Source organism: Neophocaena asiaeorientalis, unplaced genomic scaffold (genome assembly GCF_003031525.2).
Source record: "Neophocaena asiaeorientalis asiaeorientalis breed wild unplaced genomic scaffold, Neophocaena_asiaeorientalis_V1.1 scaffold303, whole genome shotgun sequence".
Classification (NCBI taxonomy): domain Eukaryota; kingdom Metazoa; phylum Chordata; class Mammalia; order Artiodactyla; family Phocoenidae; genus Neophocaena; species Neophocaena asiaeorientalis.
The window spans coordinates 2,478,235-2,493,791 of NW_020174420.1; the positions used below are offsets into that span (position 1 = coordinate 2,478,235).

Sequence of the window (15,557 nt, forward strand, 5' to 3'; positions counted from 1 at the left end):
AACTTTAACTCCTAATGAAAAGTAGAACTTTTCTGGGATCTTCTGACAAGATTTTTCTTTCATCTTAAAATGCTTTCTCTTCAGTGAAGCCATCTTTGGAGTTAGTCATTATTTTCACCACCTCTGTCACCTTGACTCCAACCTGCTATTCCTCTTCTTTTGGTCCAGACCCTCAGATTTTAAAAGTAGCTTCAAGTTAAGGAAAGGTCATTTTTCCACAGTTCAGTTCTCTGAAAAACTTCCATCTCCCACGGAAAGTCACAGTCCAGGAGCGAAGTGATCACATGCTAGAACTTCAGGGCCAATTGGAAAGTCATTATGAGCACTCGCGTTAGTCAGTCTTATTTTTCACAAGCCTGTAAATGCACAGTCCTGGAAAAGGCGGGTGCTCTGTGCACACATGCAATTTTTAAAAAGGAGAGGGCGATATGAACTGGGCTGAGGTTTGATCACCAAAAATCAGCACAATGAAAACACACAATAACGAATAATGGGCACTAGAATTCAAATTACCAGATGTTCTAAAGAGGTGGGGTGCCAGTTTTCAATTCTGTTTTGAACACCACATTACAAACGAACTATTTTTAAAAATAAAAAGGATTAAGGGAAAAGAAAAAAATAAAAATATCTAAATCGTTGAACGACCCCCTGCTTGTTCCTGATAAACTTCAATCACATCTTCTTCCTCCATTCCCAGTTCTTTTGGAGTGTTATTATCAGCAATTCAAAGAGAAACCTGAGTGAATTCATGGGAACTCCCTGTCTTTGACAGTATGATTCTTTGAGTTTCTTGAGATGTGTTGTCATTTTCACTTTGAAGTGAATCTCACTGCTCTCCTGTCTGATGACTTTGAGTTTAATATATTCTCCTTCCTTCTTATCCCCCAAGTCCTCAGTTGAAGGTTTTGCCTCCTGATCAGACATGGTGACTGTGGTTTCCCCTGGGGTCTCCGCACAGCAGCGGCCTCGGGTAGGCAGAACCTCGCTCTGGGGTCTACAAATCCGTCTCCCTTCCCCACAGCACAACACAGCGGCTCTACATGATTTATTTACAAAATAAACTATAACTGGCAAGTAATTCCTCCCTTAATGAGCAAAGTTGTTCTGTTTTTACACTTTAATGATAATATGACATCATCATCATCAGTGTAATTTTAAAATTGAATTATATGGACTTCCCTGGTGGTCCAGTGGTAAAGAATCTGCCTTACAATGCAGGGGACGTGGCTTCAATCCCTGGTCGGTGAACTAAGATCCCACATGCCACAGGGCAACTAAGCCCACGCGCCACAACTACTGAACTCGTGTGTCTCAACTAGAGAGCCTGCTGTGCCGCAAACTACAGAGCCCGCGCCACAACTTGAAAAGAGAAAACGCCATAACAAGAGAGAAGCCCGTGCGCCGCAACGAAAGATCCCACATGCCACAACGAAGATCCCATGTGCCACAACAAAGACCCGACTCGGCCAAAATAAAATAAATATTAAAAATAAAAAGGTTTTTAAAAAATTGATTTATATATAAAACAATCTGAAGCTCAGAAGTTAAAAGACTTGGTCACAGAGATAATTGACTTTGGAACAACATTTTCTCCTAAGAACTCATGTTTGGCTGAGTGACAGTACCTAAGAAGTTTATTGACCTAAGAAGGAAATGCTGTGTAAACAGGCTAATGTCTCTAGGTCAGTGGTTTGTAACAGGTGATTTTGCCCCCAGGAGGACATTTAGCAATATCTGGAGACATTTTTGTTTTTTTACAACTTGGGGAAAGTGTGTTGACTGCTACTGGCATCTGGTGGTGGAGACCCGGGATGCTACTAGACATCCTGTGATGCATAGGATAGCCCCCTGCAACAAAGAGTTACCCAGCCCTACACGTCTGTAGTGCCACGGTGGAGAGCCCTGCTGTAAATCATATTTCACAAAGCTTTATTCACTCAGCAGATATTACAGTTGGGGGATTAGTTCATAGCCAATGAGAAGGTGGGCCTTCTTAGGCTTTTTTTATTTGTACTTTCCAGTTTGTTAATCAGTGGACTATAGAAGATGTGAAGGGAGAGTCTTTTATCAAGACCATTCTTGGGACTTCCCTGGTGGCGCAGTGGTTAAGAATCTGCCTGCCAATGCAGGGGACAAGGGTTTTTTTGCGGTACGCGGCCTCAGTGTTGTGGCCTTTCCCGTTGCGGAGCACAGGCTCCGGACGCGCAGGCTCAGCGGCCATGGCTCACGGGCCCAGCCGCTCCGCGGCACGTGGGATCCTCACGGACCGGGGCACGAACCCGTGTCCCCAACAAGAGAAGTCACCACAATGGGAAACCCGCACACCGCAACGGAGAGTAGCGCCCGCTCACCGCAACCAGAGAAAGCCCGTGCGCAGCAACGAAGACCCAACGCAGCCATAAATAAATGAATGAATGGAATCCGCCTGCCAATGCAAGTTCGAGCCCGGGTCCGGGAAGATCCCACATGCCGCAGAGCAACTAAGCCCGTGCACCACCGCTGCTGAGCCCGCGTGCTGCAACTACTGAAGCCCACACACCTAGAGCCCATGCTCCGCAACGAGAGAAGCCACCGCAATGCGAAGCCCGCGCATCACGATGAGTAGACCCCACTCTCCGCAACTAGAGAAAGCTCGCATGCAGCAACGAAGACCCAACGCAGCGGAAAAAAAAAAAGACCATTCTTTGGGGTCAGGGAGGAAAAGCAAAGCTTTTCCCTACTTCAAAATCACAAGCAGATTTACCTTTCTAAAAAGCATTAAAACTATTAAACTTTAGTTAATAATATGCATGTCGATCTGATACCTGTAACTTACTTTGAAAGGCATTAAAATATGAAAGGGATTGACAGATGGAGAAAGGGTTGGATAGGTATGTAATAAAGCAAATATAGTAAAATGTTAATTGTAGAATCTAGTGGGTGGGTATATGAAGGTTGACTGTATAATTCAATTTTTTTATATGTTTGAAAATTTTCGTAATATTGGGGGAAATCAAAAACAGATTCGCACTCTTTTTAGCAGACACTGGGTTAGTAGAAACCACATTGCTGATTTTGCTGGGTGGCCTCAGGCAGGTTACTTAACTTTTTGATTTTCATCTGAAGAGCAATTGTTTGGCTCAAATAAGATACTAATATGGCGAAATTCAAATGAAATAATGAATGTGAAATCACCTTGAAAAGCATAAAGTACTCTAAAAATGCAGTGCATTACTATTAGGAAGGATGAGTGTTCAACCAATTATATACCATGGCTCTAGGTGTTCTTGACAACTCCCTGTGTAATGACATTAACACTTTTACCTTCTTGCGATTCAAAGTATAAAGCAACTATAACAATTTCTATCAAATATTTCCCAAGTATTTGTGAAAGACTTAGATTCCTTTTCTGGGAGGAAAGAATCATCCTGTCTTTGTATAACTTTAATATTTTTTTCCTGTGTTACTTATAGACTGCCAAGGTCTCCACTTAGGGCGGTGAGAATCTTTGACTGTGGAACATTGGACATGAGCTTTGCCATTGGCTGGTCGAGAAGGAGAAGGCAGAATGTCTGCACTGTTACAACACAGAGCTCAAACTTCAGAAGACTTTGAGTTAAGCAGAGTCATTTACTATGCACATGATTATGTCTTCGTCTGTCCTATATGATCATCACAAACTAATGAAACACCTTTTAGGTCTTATGAATTCAGCTCACACTTTTTCTGGATGCTCGGGCAACTGATAGAGGTAGGATTGGGCTGGGTTTTGTGGGGAGTGGTGGAAGGGAAGGAATTCATCTTTCCCATTCTCCAGTCTTTGCTCAAGTCAAACATCTGTGCATGTAAAGATTAGGTTAACTAGGGAATTCCCTGGTGGTCCAGTGGTTAGGACTCTGCGCTTTCACCGCTAAGGATCCCCGCAAGACACGTGGTGTGGCCAAAAAAAAAAAAAAGATGTAGGTTAACTAATCTAGGTTGTTGTATAGAACAGGACTGAATCTAGAAAAATGCTTCAGTTATTACATTAGGACTTAAAAAATAGAGAGAGAGGGCTTCCCTGGTGGTCCAGTGGTTAAGACTCCGTGCTTCCACTGCAGGGGCAGTGCAAGTTCGATCCCTGGTCAGGAAAGTTCCTCATGCCATGCGGTGCAGCCAAAAGAAAAAATAAAAAAGCTGTATCATTCAGAGTTATTAGTCACAAGCAAAATATCAGCTATACATATACATATATCCCCATATCTCCTCCCACTTTTATTTTGCTTGAGGGTTTAAGTGGATGTTCTCTTTGAGGGTACAATTTGAGAATAGTGGATAGCTTCTTACATTTTACTTTGTATACTAGATATCATAAGTGATTTTAACTTCATGTGTGTGTGTGCATGTATAGTCAGGCTGATGGGCTTATTGCCTTTTCTAGGACCTGTGAAAAATGGAACCAAACTCTCTAAGGACAAAAGTCCCAGCTTTCTTATCTGATTTGGGCAAGGCCACATTGAGGGGAATCAGGAAGTGTCCCCGCTGTGGCACATACAATGGAACCCGGGGACTGAGCTGTAAGAACAAGACATGTGGAACCATATTCCGGTATGGTGCACGGAAGCAGCCTAGTGTTGAAGCTGTCAAAATCATAACAGGCTCTGATCTGCAAGTCTACTCGGTGCGGCAAAGAGACCGGGGCCCTGATTACCGATGCTTTGTGGAGCTAGGTGTTTCAGAGACGACCATCCAGACAGTGGATGGGACGCTCATCACTCAGCTGAGCTCTGGACGGTGTTACGTCCCCGCATGCTTGAAAGCTGCCACCCAGGGTGTTGTGGAAAACCAGTGCCAGCACATCAAGCTGGCCGTGAACTGCCAGGCAGAGGCCACCCCTCTGACGCTAAAGAGCTCGGTCCTGAATGCAGTGCAGGCCTCCCCAGAAACCAAGCAAACCATCTGGCAGTTGGCCACGGAACCCACAGGTCCCCTTGTACAGAGGATTACTAAAAACATTTTGGTGGTGAAATGCAAGGCAAGCCAGAAGCATAGTTTGGGGTATTTGCATACATCGTTTGTGCAGAAAATCAGTGCCAAAAGCTTGCCTGAGCGCCGTTTCTTCTGCTCCTGCCAGACTCTGAAATCACAGAAGTCGAATGCCTCCAAGGATGAGGCGGTCCAGAGATGCATTCATTTCTTTGCTTGCATCTGTGCCTTTGCCAGTGACGAGACATTGGCTCAGGAATTCTCAGACTTCCTAAATTTTGATTCCAGCGGTAGGTGGTGTCGTTGACACTGTTACTCTGTTTTTCTAAAATGGCAATGAAAGTGTCCCACTGATGGCATTTGGAGATTGTCCTAGCAACCTTCAGAAGCAGTTGCTAGATAAATCAAATGAAAAGCATTCCTTCTTTTAATCCCAGTGAGCATACTTGCATAAAGTTTGGTTGGTTGGTTAGTTGAAATTAATGATCAAGAGACTACCTGTGCATTTTCATTGAAACAATGAATCTAGCAAAGTTAGCTTTGCTTTGATTTTTTTACTCCACAGATGCCCTATGTTAGTAAAAACAAAGAAAAAACAAACAAAATCCCTTTTATTTTGTCTTGCTTGCTTGTTTCTTATCTTTGAAGATGGGGAAAACTAGTACCTTGCTCAAAAGATCTTTAAATGTTTCTACATCATCTTATGTTTTTAACATTTTTATCTTGTAGATGCTTTTCATTTTCATTTCTGAACGATCTTTAGTTGGCAGCAGCTCCCAACTCTTTAGTTTTACATTTCTCTGTAGAGCCTTTTATCGTATTAATGGTCTATGAACAAAAACATACGTTTGGGAGAGTTCTTTAAAGGAACTGATTTTAAAGCAGACAGTCACTCTATAATTTGTTTTGGGGATTTGGATTTTTAGAAATTAATTTTCTCTAGATAGGGACCCATACTTACTCTTGGGTAGTATTAATAATTCAGATATTTTCTTATATTTTAGGTCTAAAGGAGGTTATTGTGCCCCAGCTAGGTTGCCACTCAGAATCAACAGTATCAGCTTGTGAGTCTACTGCCTCTAAGCCAAAGAAGAGGAAGAAGGAGGAAGTATCTGGTGAGAAGCTGTTTGGTTTGTTTGTTTGGTGGTGTTACCTTTAGAGGTGGTTTTACTGTGTTCTATGTGTTTCACTGAATCTCAGCAAGTATAAGAAATAATGTTGCTGTTTCCTGAAAAAAGTTTTACTCTCCCTTGATGATTCTTTCTCAAGTGAAGCTAAGAGTCGGTTCTACTGGCCAAGTATAAGATCTGACCAAACTCCACTTTTAGTTTGCTCATCCCTTAATCAGACTAGTCTTACACCTTACTCTGCCTTAGGACAGTGTTATGAAATTTTCATCAATAGATATTTTTTTTTAATTTGTGACAATGGTTAATTATATTTTCCACGATAACTTAGCAATATAGTTTGTTATCTGCATCTTCAGCAAGTGGCTCCATATATGTATCTTTTTTCTTTTTAAATTCAAATATATCAGTGTCAGTTAAAGACTCATATAAATCAGTATGAAAATACTGAAGTGTCCTAGTCGGTAAGTGTTAAAAGACCTAGGCTCTAGGGACTTCCCTGGTGGTCCAGTGGCTAAGGCTCCGCGCTCTCAATGCAGGGGCCCTGAGTTCAATCCCTGGTCAGGGAACTAGATCCCACATGCCTCAACTAAGAATTAGCATGCCACAGCTAAAGATCCCGCACGTGGCAACGAAGATCCCACATGCCACAACTAAGACCCGGCTCAACCAAATAAATCAATCTTTTAAAAAATAATTTTAAAAACAACGACCTAGGCTGTAAACAAAAGGAAAATATTACCGGTCCCCACCTGAGGACCAAACTCCAAATACACTAGTGAAGAGAGAAATGCAAGCATTTTATAAATGCCAAATTAAAACAGGATACTTTGGGATACCAAATCAGCAAAGATATTTAAGCGATGAGACCACAGGCAAAGGTAAAATCAGTGTTCTTCAGCATGGCTAGTGTAGTGTAAGTTGCTTTAATCATTTGTAGTATCTGTTAAGAACCTTAAAAAATGTTCCTACCCATAGAGGGAGTATTGCTGCAGGTGGGTCAGAGGGTCAGGCACAGGCATTCAGGTGCTGGGAAGCTGGAGAAAGATGGAGAAACGAAGCGACACGGTTATTTCTGTGATTTTGAGGGGTAATTCTGGCAGCAATAAAGAGCAGAGATCGTGGTTAAATGTTTGATTATAGGTCTTTCCCAGGAAAATTTGAAATTAAAAAAAAATTTTTTTTACCCTCTAACTCAGTAATCCCACTTCTAAATAATCTTTTTTTTAAGGAAATAATCCTTTGTACAGGAAAAGCATTTTGTCCAGAGATGCCTATTGTGTAGTTATTTATAATATTGAAAAATTTGAAACAACTGAGGGCCAGCCACTGGGGATAGTTAAATGACCCGTGATAAACCACTTGATAGAATACCAGGTAACCATGAAAAATGACTATAAAGAGTTTGGAGAAATGTTAGCTCACTCGGGTAGCCAGATAGAGTACATAATGCTCAGTTCAATTTGAATTTCAGATAAACAGTGAATAATTTTTTGGTATAAGTACTTCCCATGCAATCTTTGCAACATATTTATACTAAAAAATTACTTGTTTGTTTGAAGTTCAAAAAAATTTTTTTTTGCTAAATCTGGAAATCCCAGTATATTTAGAGCTACTTAAAGCACAAAACCAGCATAATAAACTATTTACAAAAAAGAAAATGGACAGTAGTTCACCAGAAAATTAATAGTGATTGTCTGAAAGGTGGGAACAAAGGGTGAAGTTTTTTCTTCCTTTCACTTCTAGTCCCCCCACCAACTTCCTGTAAAGAGTGTGAGACATTTAAAATGTTATGTATAAAGGCTAATGCTAATTCTTTCTAGAAACTGAAGCTAACTTAGAAATTAGCAAAGACTTTTTATATGTTTTAGACTTCCGAAATTAATATTGAATCGATTTATATTCTGCAGACATTTTATTAAACACTATAATGATTTGTGGTTTAGGTGCACAGATGAACAGTTCACTGCTGCCTCAAGATGCAGTGAGCGGTAATCTAAGGAAAAGTGGCCTGAAAAAGCCTGTGGTTGCTTCTTCATTAAAAAGGCAGGGTAAGTTTCTCTTCCCCAGGATAGGCTAAAGAGTTGGAAAATCATCCTGAAGAAGCCCAGACAGGGGACTTCCCTGGTGGTCCAGTGGTTAAGACTCTGTGCTACCAATGCAAGGGGCATGGGTTGGATCCCTGGTCGGATCCCACAGGCTGAGCAGGGTGGCAAAAAAAAAAAAAATGATGCCCAAAGCAATATAATCAAAAGAAATGCTGCATATTGTCCCCCTAGATAAATACTAGCAGGCACTGAGGCTAAGATCTGTGCTGTCAGTCCCACTGGTCTCGAATCAGTCTCAAAACCAAATTGTCTTTTTTTTTTTTTTTAAGATTTACTTATTTATTTTTGGCTGCATCGGGTCTTAGTTGCGGCACCTGGGATCTTCGTTGAGATGTGCGGATCTTTCGTGGCAGCGCGTGGGCTCTTCGTTGTGGTGTGCAGGCTTCTCTCTAGCTGTGGCGCACAGGCTCCAGGGCGCGTGGGCTCTGTAGTTGTGGCATGTAGGTTCCAGAATGCATGGGCTCTGTAGTTTGCGGCACACGGGCTCCCTATTTGATGCTCGCGAACTCAGTAGTTGTGGCACCTGGTCTTAGTTGCCCCGTGGCATGGGGTATCTTAGTTCCCCAACCAGGGACCAAACCTGCGTCCGCTCCATTGTAAGGTGATTTCTTTACCACTGGACCACCAGGGAAGTCCCCCAGTTTTTTTTTTTTTTTTTTTTTTTGGCTGTATTAGGTCTTCGTTGCTGCACACAGGCTTTCCCTACTTGCGGCGAGCGGGGCTACTCTTCATTTTGGTGCGCGAGCTTCTCATTGCGGTGGCTTCTCTTGTTGCAGAGCACAGGCTCTAGGCGCACGGGCTTCAGTAGTTGTGGCGCACGGACTTAGCCGCTCCGCGGCATGTGGGATCTTCCCGGACCAGGGCAGGCAGCACGTATTTTGTAAAATATTTTCCTTTTGTTGCTGATTACCCATATGCAATTTGGTATAGGAGTTCCAAATTGAAGAAGAAACATATCTTACAATTATACTGATAAATATTTGTTGAGAAAGACAAATATAGTCTGTTCTCCAAAGTTAGTGAACTTTGTAAACAACTAAAAGCAGTAACATTTAAGAGACAGAATGACTTAATTTGAATATAACTTATAAATTTATATATGTCAATTTTCTACTCAGAATAGTTAAGCTTGTATGTTTGGGGGTCGACATTTTCTTAACTCTCATATACTATGGCTGGGTGATTAAAAATTAGACATTATCCCTGCCCTCATACTCTGGTTTTGAAGACAAGACCGATACATAAATAGCAAACAATACAAGACCAAATCTTAATTAATTATTTAATTAAGAACTTACACAGTCCAAGAATAAATGTTTTTGGAAGGTCAGGAAGTAAACAAATCAAAAGTATCTGGTAGGGCTTCCCTGGTGGCACAGTGGTTGAGAGTCTGCCTGCCGATGGATGCAGGGGACACGGGTTCGTGCCCTGGTCCGCGAAGATCCCACATGCCGCGGAGCGGCTGGGCCCGTGAGCCATGGCCACTGAGCCTGCACGTCCAGAGCCTGTGCTCCGCAGCGGGAGAGGCCACAACAGTGAGAGGCCCGCATACCGCAAAAAAAAAAAAAAAAAAAAATATCTGGTAGAAGATTTTAAACAAATTTTTATCACTTTGGTGCAAAGAAAAAAGCTTTTAATCCAAATTAGCACTATATGCATTTATTTATGAGAATTGTAACTTAAATGAATAGTCGTTTTGGCATCATTATCTCTTTATAAAAGGGGATAGGGCTTCCCTGGTGGCACAGTAGTTAAGAATCCGCCTGCCAATGCAGGGGACACGGGTTCGAGCCCTGGTCTGGGAAGATCCCACATGACGCGGAGCAACTAAGCTTGTGTGCCACAACTACTGAGCCTGCGCTCTAGAGCCTGCAGGCCACAACTACTAAAGCCTGTACGCCTAGAGCCTGTTTTCCGCAACAAGAGAGGGCCCCGCAATGAGAAGCCCACGCACCACAACAAAGACCCAACGCAGCCAAAAATAAAATAAATAAATTTATTTAAAAAATAATAAAAGGGGATATATACTTCAGTCATATGAAAACATTTCAGGAGAAGAAATAGAATAGAATGGTAGGTCATTGGGTATATAGACATATTGGGTATATAGACATATTCATCAGGGCCAATTAATGGCTCTAAAACAGCCATTATACAAGGCCGTTCTTCAATTTGCAGTTTGATGTTGAAAGACTGCAAATCTTTTGTGGTTAATAATCTTAAACCCATTAGTCTCTCAGAGCTTTCTATTCCTTTTTTTTACTAGTTGGATTCTTTAAAAGAATCCTGCAATATTCCATTTCACTTATTGTATCTACTTTCTTTGAATTTCAGCTTGTTCCTCTTTTACGTATAAACTCCTTAGCTTTTTCAAACTTCAACTAACTGTTAAATTCTGTAAGAAAAACGTTAATGAAGAGTTTTGTTTTGTTTTTCCCTAGGCTGTAGTCAGCTGTTAGATGAGGCACAAGTGACCTTATCCTTCCAAGACTGGCTGGCCAGTGTCACAGAACGCATCCATCAAACCATGCACTATCAGTTTGATGGTAAGTATTGGTCATCCAACTGGGCTATTGCTGAAGGTCGGAGAAATGAAAGTAATTGTGTTATAGTTCTACTTTGTTTTGATAGAAAAAGTAATTGGGCTTTAGTCTAGAGTGCTCTGGGCCGCAAGAGAGTAGAAATCTAAATGAAATAAAGGAATAATCACATAATCAAAATGCAGGACCAGCAAAATGAATTTAGAGATGGAAGAGAAAAACCACAGCAAATAATAAGTAAAGGTAGAGAGCCTTGGTCTTGGGGTATGCATGGGTGTGTATTTGGTAAGGGAGATACCAAAGCCTTAGAAGATTATTCTAATCCTCACACTTAAAGCAAGGGAGAAAATAGTTTAGAAAAAACTCTAAACCTGTGAGACTAAGACAGTCATATAAAATTACACAGACATGCTAAGGAAGATTGGAGAACACAAGCTGGATTTGGGTTGATCATGATAGCCTCATAGAACCTCAGCAGTTTCAGAGGTGGACCATCCACCCAAGCCTTGCCCATTGCCTTAAAAGCATCCTTGATGGATGGTTTTCCAGGCTTTGTGCAGTGATGAGCAGCTCACTGCTTTTTGAGGCAGCTCATGACATTGTTAGACAGTGAGAACTGTGAGGAAGGTCTTCCTCATACTAAGTGGAAATGTTTGCTGATAATACTTCCTGTTGGTTCTAGTTCTGTGCTCTAGTCACACGGAATAAGTCTGTTCCCGTTTTCAAATAACAGTCCCTGCCACTGCACACACCCTTTGCTCTGCCTGACAGGTCTTCTCTTTTCCAAGTGATACATCTCAGGTCTTCAAACACTCCTCGTGGCATATTTACAAACCTCACATCATTTTGATGTTCTTTGCTGAATATGTTGAAGTTTATGAATATCATTTTAAAAATAAAGCACCCCAAACTGAATGGTAGCCCAACAGCAGACACTCAGTAGGAAGACATGGGTTTTGAAGGATTAGATCAGTTGTGGCTTCATGGTGAAGGGACAAGAATGGAGGTGTTGAAATATATGCTTAGTTTTATTTATATTAATTCAGAATAAATAAAACCTCAGAAGTTACTTTTTAGAAAAACAAAATAAGCTAGAGAAGGTTAAAGAGAAAGTCTATGTTTTTCTTTTCTTTTAAAAATTTATTTATATATTGTTTTAAATAATATAATAAATACCTACTAACCCACCTCCCAGAACTTAAAACAGAACATTGACGATAATGTAAACTATAAACTGTGGTCCTTTTTCATCCCATTCCTTGTAACACCCCCTCTCACCATCTCCATTACCACCACCTTTGTCAAAGTCACCATCAGCTCTCTCCTGGACTGTGATTCTATGTCTTTTACAAGGGCTTTTCAAGATTAATTTACCTAAACCCTAGCATCCCATCAGCTGAGTTGTGGTAAGTTAGCAGTTTTAGAGCTGTAATGATCTCTGCAGATCATAATCTAATTTCAAGATGAAAGATTTTAAAAACCTTTCTGTAGTGACTTCTCTAAACTGCCCCGATATTAATATTTTAGTGGCTTGGGACTTCCCTGGTAGTCCAGTGGTAAAGAATCTGCCTTCCAATGCAGGGGATGCTGGTTGGGGATGCTGGTTCGATCCCTGGTCGGGGAACTAAGAACCCACATGCCGTGAGGCAACTAAGGCCCGAGCCCCTCAACTAGAGAGCCCACACGCTCTGGATCCCAGGCGCCACAACTACAGATCCCACGCGCTCTGGAACCCATGCGCCACAACTAGAGAGAGAAAACCCGCACGCCACCACTAGAGAGAAGCCTGCACACCGCAATGAAGAGACCGCGTGCCGCAACGAAAGATCCCGCGTGCCGCAACTAAGACCCGATGCAGTCAAAAATAAATAAATAAAAATTAAAAAATAATTTTAGTGGCTCAAAAGCAGTGACAGATTTGTCATTGGCATTCTGCATTCAATTAAGTAGGTAAAATCAATTGATAGAATGTAAAACCTTAATATGGAATTCTAGAAAACCTTTCATTTTCATTTTTCTTGGCTTGATCTTTATTTCAGAAAGGCAGGTGAACTGTCTTTAAGAACTACAACTTCTACACGCAGGTGGAAGCTACATGTTAAGCCATGTGGTTCTGGATGTTTTCCCTCTGTTGGAGCTTGCTTCTTGGGCAGAGTTTTTAAGGAAAACTCTGAACTCTTTCACCCTCTCCCCTGAACACTCTTTCTGTTGACCTAGTGTCTTGCAACTTTTTTTTTTCTTGCTACTTTTTAAAGGAGGTTTGTTACGTATTTTCAAACAGTTTGCCTGTCTTCACATCAGAGAGGAGACTGATGCTTATTGGATAAAGTGTCCTAACTTTGCAGTCTCTGGCATTGGCAGTCCTGACCATCTGAGAAAATGAATGCAAACAGCAGGTGCCTGGGATAGTGAGCAGCAGTGAATCAAGTTTACCTTCTCATCTCAGCCTCAATGTTCTCATCTCATTTCATGTCCTCTTTAAAGGGAGAAGTCTGTGCTGTGGCAGTGTTTACAAAATTAGGGATTTGAAAAGTTATCTTTGGTAGATGACAAGAGTGTGCTGTATTTGTTTTAATTGCAAGGGGTCAAGAGTAGGGCAGGCGACAGTGCTTGACTCATAAAGGTCAATCAAAGCCTTCTTTTTGCCTCTGTATAAAGAAATCTCAGGGCTTCCCTGGTGGCGCAGTGGTTGAGAGTCTGCCTGCCGATGCAGGGGACGCGGGTTCGTGCCCCGGTCCGGCAGGATCCCACGTGCCGCGGAGAGGCTGGGCCCGTGAGCCATGGCCGCTGGGCCTGCGCGTCTGGAGCCTGTGCTGCGCAAAAAATCTCAGTGGTATTTTTAGTTATTACTACCCATCAATTCCATTTCTTCCACCTTCCCCTACACACCAGGAAGCCCACTGAGTTTCTTTAAATGAGCTTCTTCTTATTTCCTATAGGCAAACCAGAGCCACTGGTGTTCCACATTCCTCAGTCCTTTTTTGATGCCCTGCAACAGAGAATATCCATAGGAAGTGCAAAAAAACGGCTTCCCAACTCTACCACAGGTATGGGATTTTTCCTCAGGAATAGCAATAGATGTCTTGACCTTAGAGAATAATGTTTGGAAAAATTGTGTGGAATTTTCATGATTAGGACTTCCAGTTACATGCTCAGAGCATGAAGCCTTAGCCCATCAGCTCTTAGAATAATGATCACACTCTTCAAAGGCCCCATGCTTATGCTAGTAAGAGTTGATGGAAAGAGTCCGAAAGCACAATGTTGGTAAAAGAATCACCGATGAAGCACAATGAAGGTGCCCACCAAGAAGCTGGATATTTTCTAGATATGAACCAATTTCAACAAAAGCATTGCAGTCGCCAATTGTTGTTTGGGCTGGCTTCTTGGAAGCATATTACAGTATGTGTCAAAAGCTAAAACTTGTTTTTCACGATTCCCCATTTATGATGAAGGGAGATTTTATTTTTAGAGTGATTCTCAGGCTTGGAACATTTTATAATTATAGTATTCTGATACTTATTTCTTGGTTTTATATAATATCTTTCTACTAGAGATCTCAAGATACTTATTTGGTAGTATGAGGAAATAAGGGAGAGAAAAGGAGAAGGAAAAGATTGCTCAGGGACAAATAGCCCAAGAGTAACTACAGCTAGAAATCAGAGCTATTTCTTCAGTAAATTGTTATTTGATGATGTAATAGGGACTGAAGCGTTTCTGTTTGTTTGTTTTTTGGCTGAGCCATTCAGCATGTGGGATCTTAGTTTTTGACTGGGGATCGAACCTGTGCCCCTGCAGTGGAAGCTCAGAGACCTAACCACGGAACCTCCAGGGAATTCCCAGGACTGATGTTTAATTCTGTCTTTTAATAGGTCAAGCTGTGAATCTCTCTGTTTAGGGCCATAAAAATCTCTGTCTTTACACCTTATCTTATCTATCTGACTTTTGAGACAGTATTTTTTTTTAATAAATTTATTTATCTTTTTTTTTTTTTTCGACTATGTTCGGTCTTCATTGCTGCACACGGGCTTTCTCTAGTTGCGGCGAGCAGGGGCTGGTGGCTTCTCTTGTTGCCGAGCATGGGCTCTAGGCACGTGGGCTTCATTAGTTGTGGCACGTGGGCTCAATAGTTGTGGCTCACAGGGTCTAGAGCACAGGCTCAGTAGTTGTGGGGCACGGGCTTAGTTGCTCCGCAGCATGTGAGATCTTCCCGGACCAGGGCTCGAACCCGTGTCCCCTCCGTTGGCAGGCGCATTCTTAACCACTGTGCCACCAGGGAAGTCCCTTGAGACAGTGTTGATGCTTCCAGTTTAAACTTTAGGCCTGGAATTTCCTAGCAGTCCAGTGGTTAGGACTCCACACTTCCACTGAAGGGGCATGGGTTCGATCCCTGGTCGGGGAACTAAGATCCCGCATTCTGAGTAGTGCAGCCAAAACAAAAACAAAAACAAACCATTTTAGGCCTAATACATTAATTTTAACCCATTGCTTAGATCTTTTGGGGTCCTTCAGTGGAACCCCTTTATAATCTGGGAGGCAGGGCAATAGATTGGCAACCACATGAGCAGGCTTAAACTCTATGTAGTTATTTTAAGGACTATGATTTGACCTCTGACTTATCTAAAGTTGTAAGAGGCTGTTTTATAATAGAGTCCTCTGTGTGTAGACTTACCAAACAAACAAGTTGCCAAGATGTCAAAAATCAGTAGTATCTCAAAAGAAGCATCAGAGACTTTTTATAGCAGAAATCCTTATCATTTGATTCATCACATTTCTGCCAAAACTCTATTATAGATTTGCTTCTAGAATTCCTTTTTTAGGGAATTCCCTGGCGGTCCAGT

The 15,557-nt window shown here is 41.7% G+C and overlaps 1 protein-coding gene and 1 pseudogene across 4 annotated transcripts in view; one reads left to right on the forward strand and one right to left on the reverse strand.

The window, feature by feature from the left end:
- Nucleotides 1-15,557, forward strand: part of CUNH2orf42 (chromosome unknown C2orf42 homolog) — a 40,181-nt gene that overhangs the window by 12,147 nt on the left and 12,477 nt on the right. Inside the window, exons 2-8 of one of the 4 annotated variants that reach the window (XM_024756427.1) lie at nucleotides 3,453-3,594; nucleotides 3,679-3,730; nucleotides 4,400-5,234; nucleotides 5,949-6,059; nucleotides 8,018-8,122; nucleotides 10,621-10,725; nucleotides 13,659-13,766. In XM_024756427.1, coding sequence (XP_024612195.1) covers nucleotides 4,412-5,234; nucleotides 5,949-6,059; nucleotides 8,018-8,122; nucleotides 10,621-10,725; nucleotides 13,659-13,766 — 1,252 coding nt within the window. In that variant the 5' untranslated portion in view covers nucleotides 3,453-3,594; nucleotides 3,679-3,730; nucleotides 4,400-4,411. Of the gene's footprint in view, nucleotides 1-3,452; nucleotides 3,731-4,399; nucleotides 5,235-5,948; nucleotides 6,060-8,017; nucleotides 8,123-10,620; nucleotides 10,726-13,658; nucleotides 13,767-15,557 lie in introns of all 4 variants that reach the window. The other 3 variants (XM_024756428.1, XM_024756430.1, XM_024756429.1) reach the window with 3 other exon arrangements.
- On the reverse strand, nucleotides 629-1,030 carry LOC112407232 (small ubiquitin-related modifier 1 pseudogene; annotated as a pseudogene).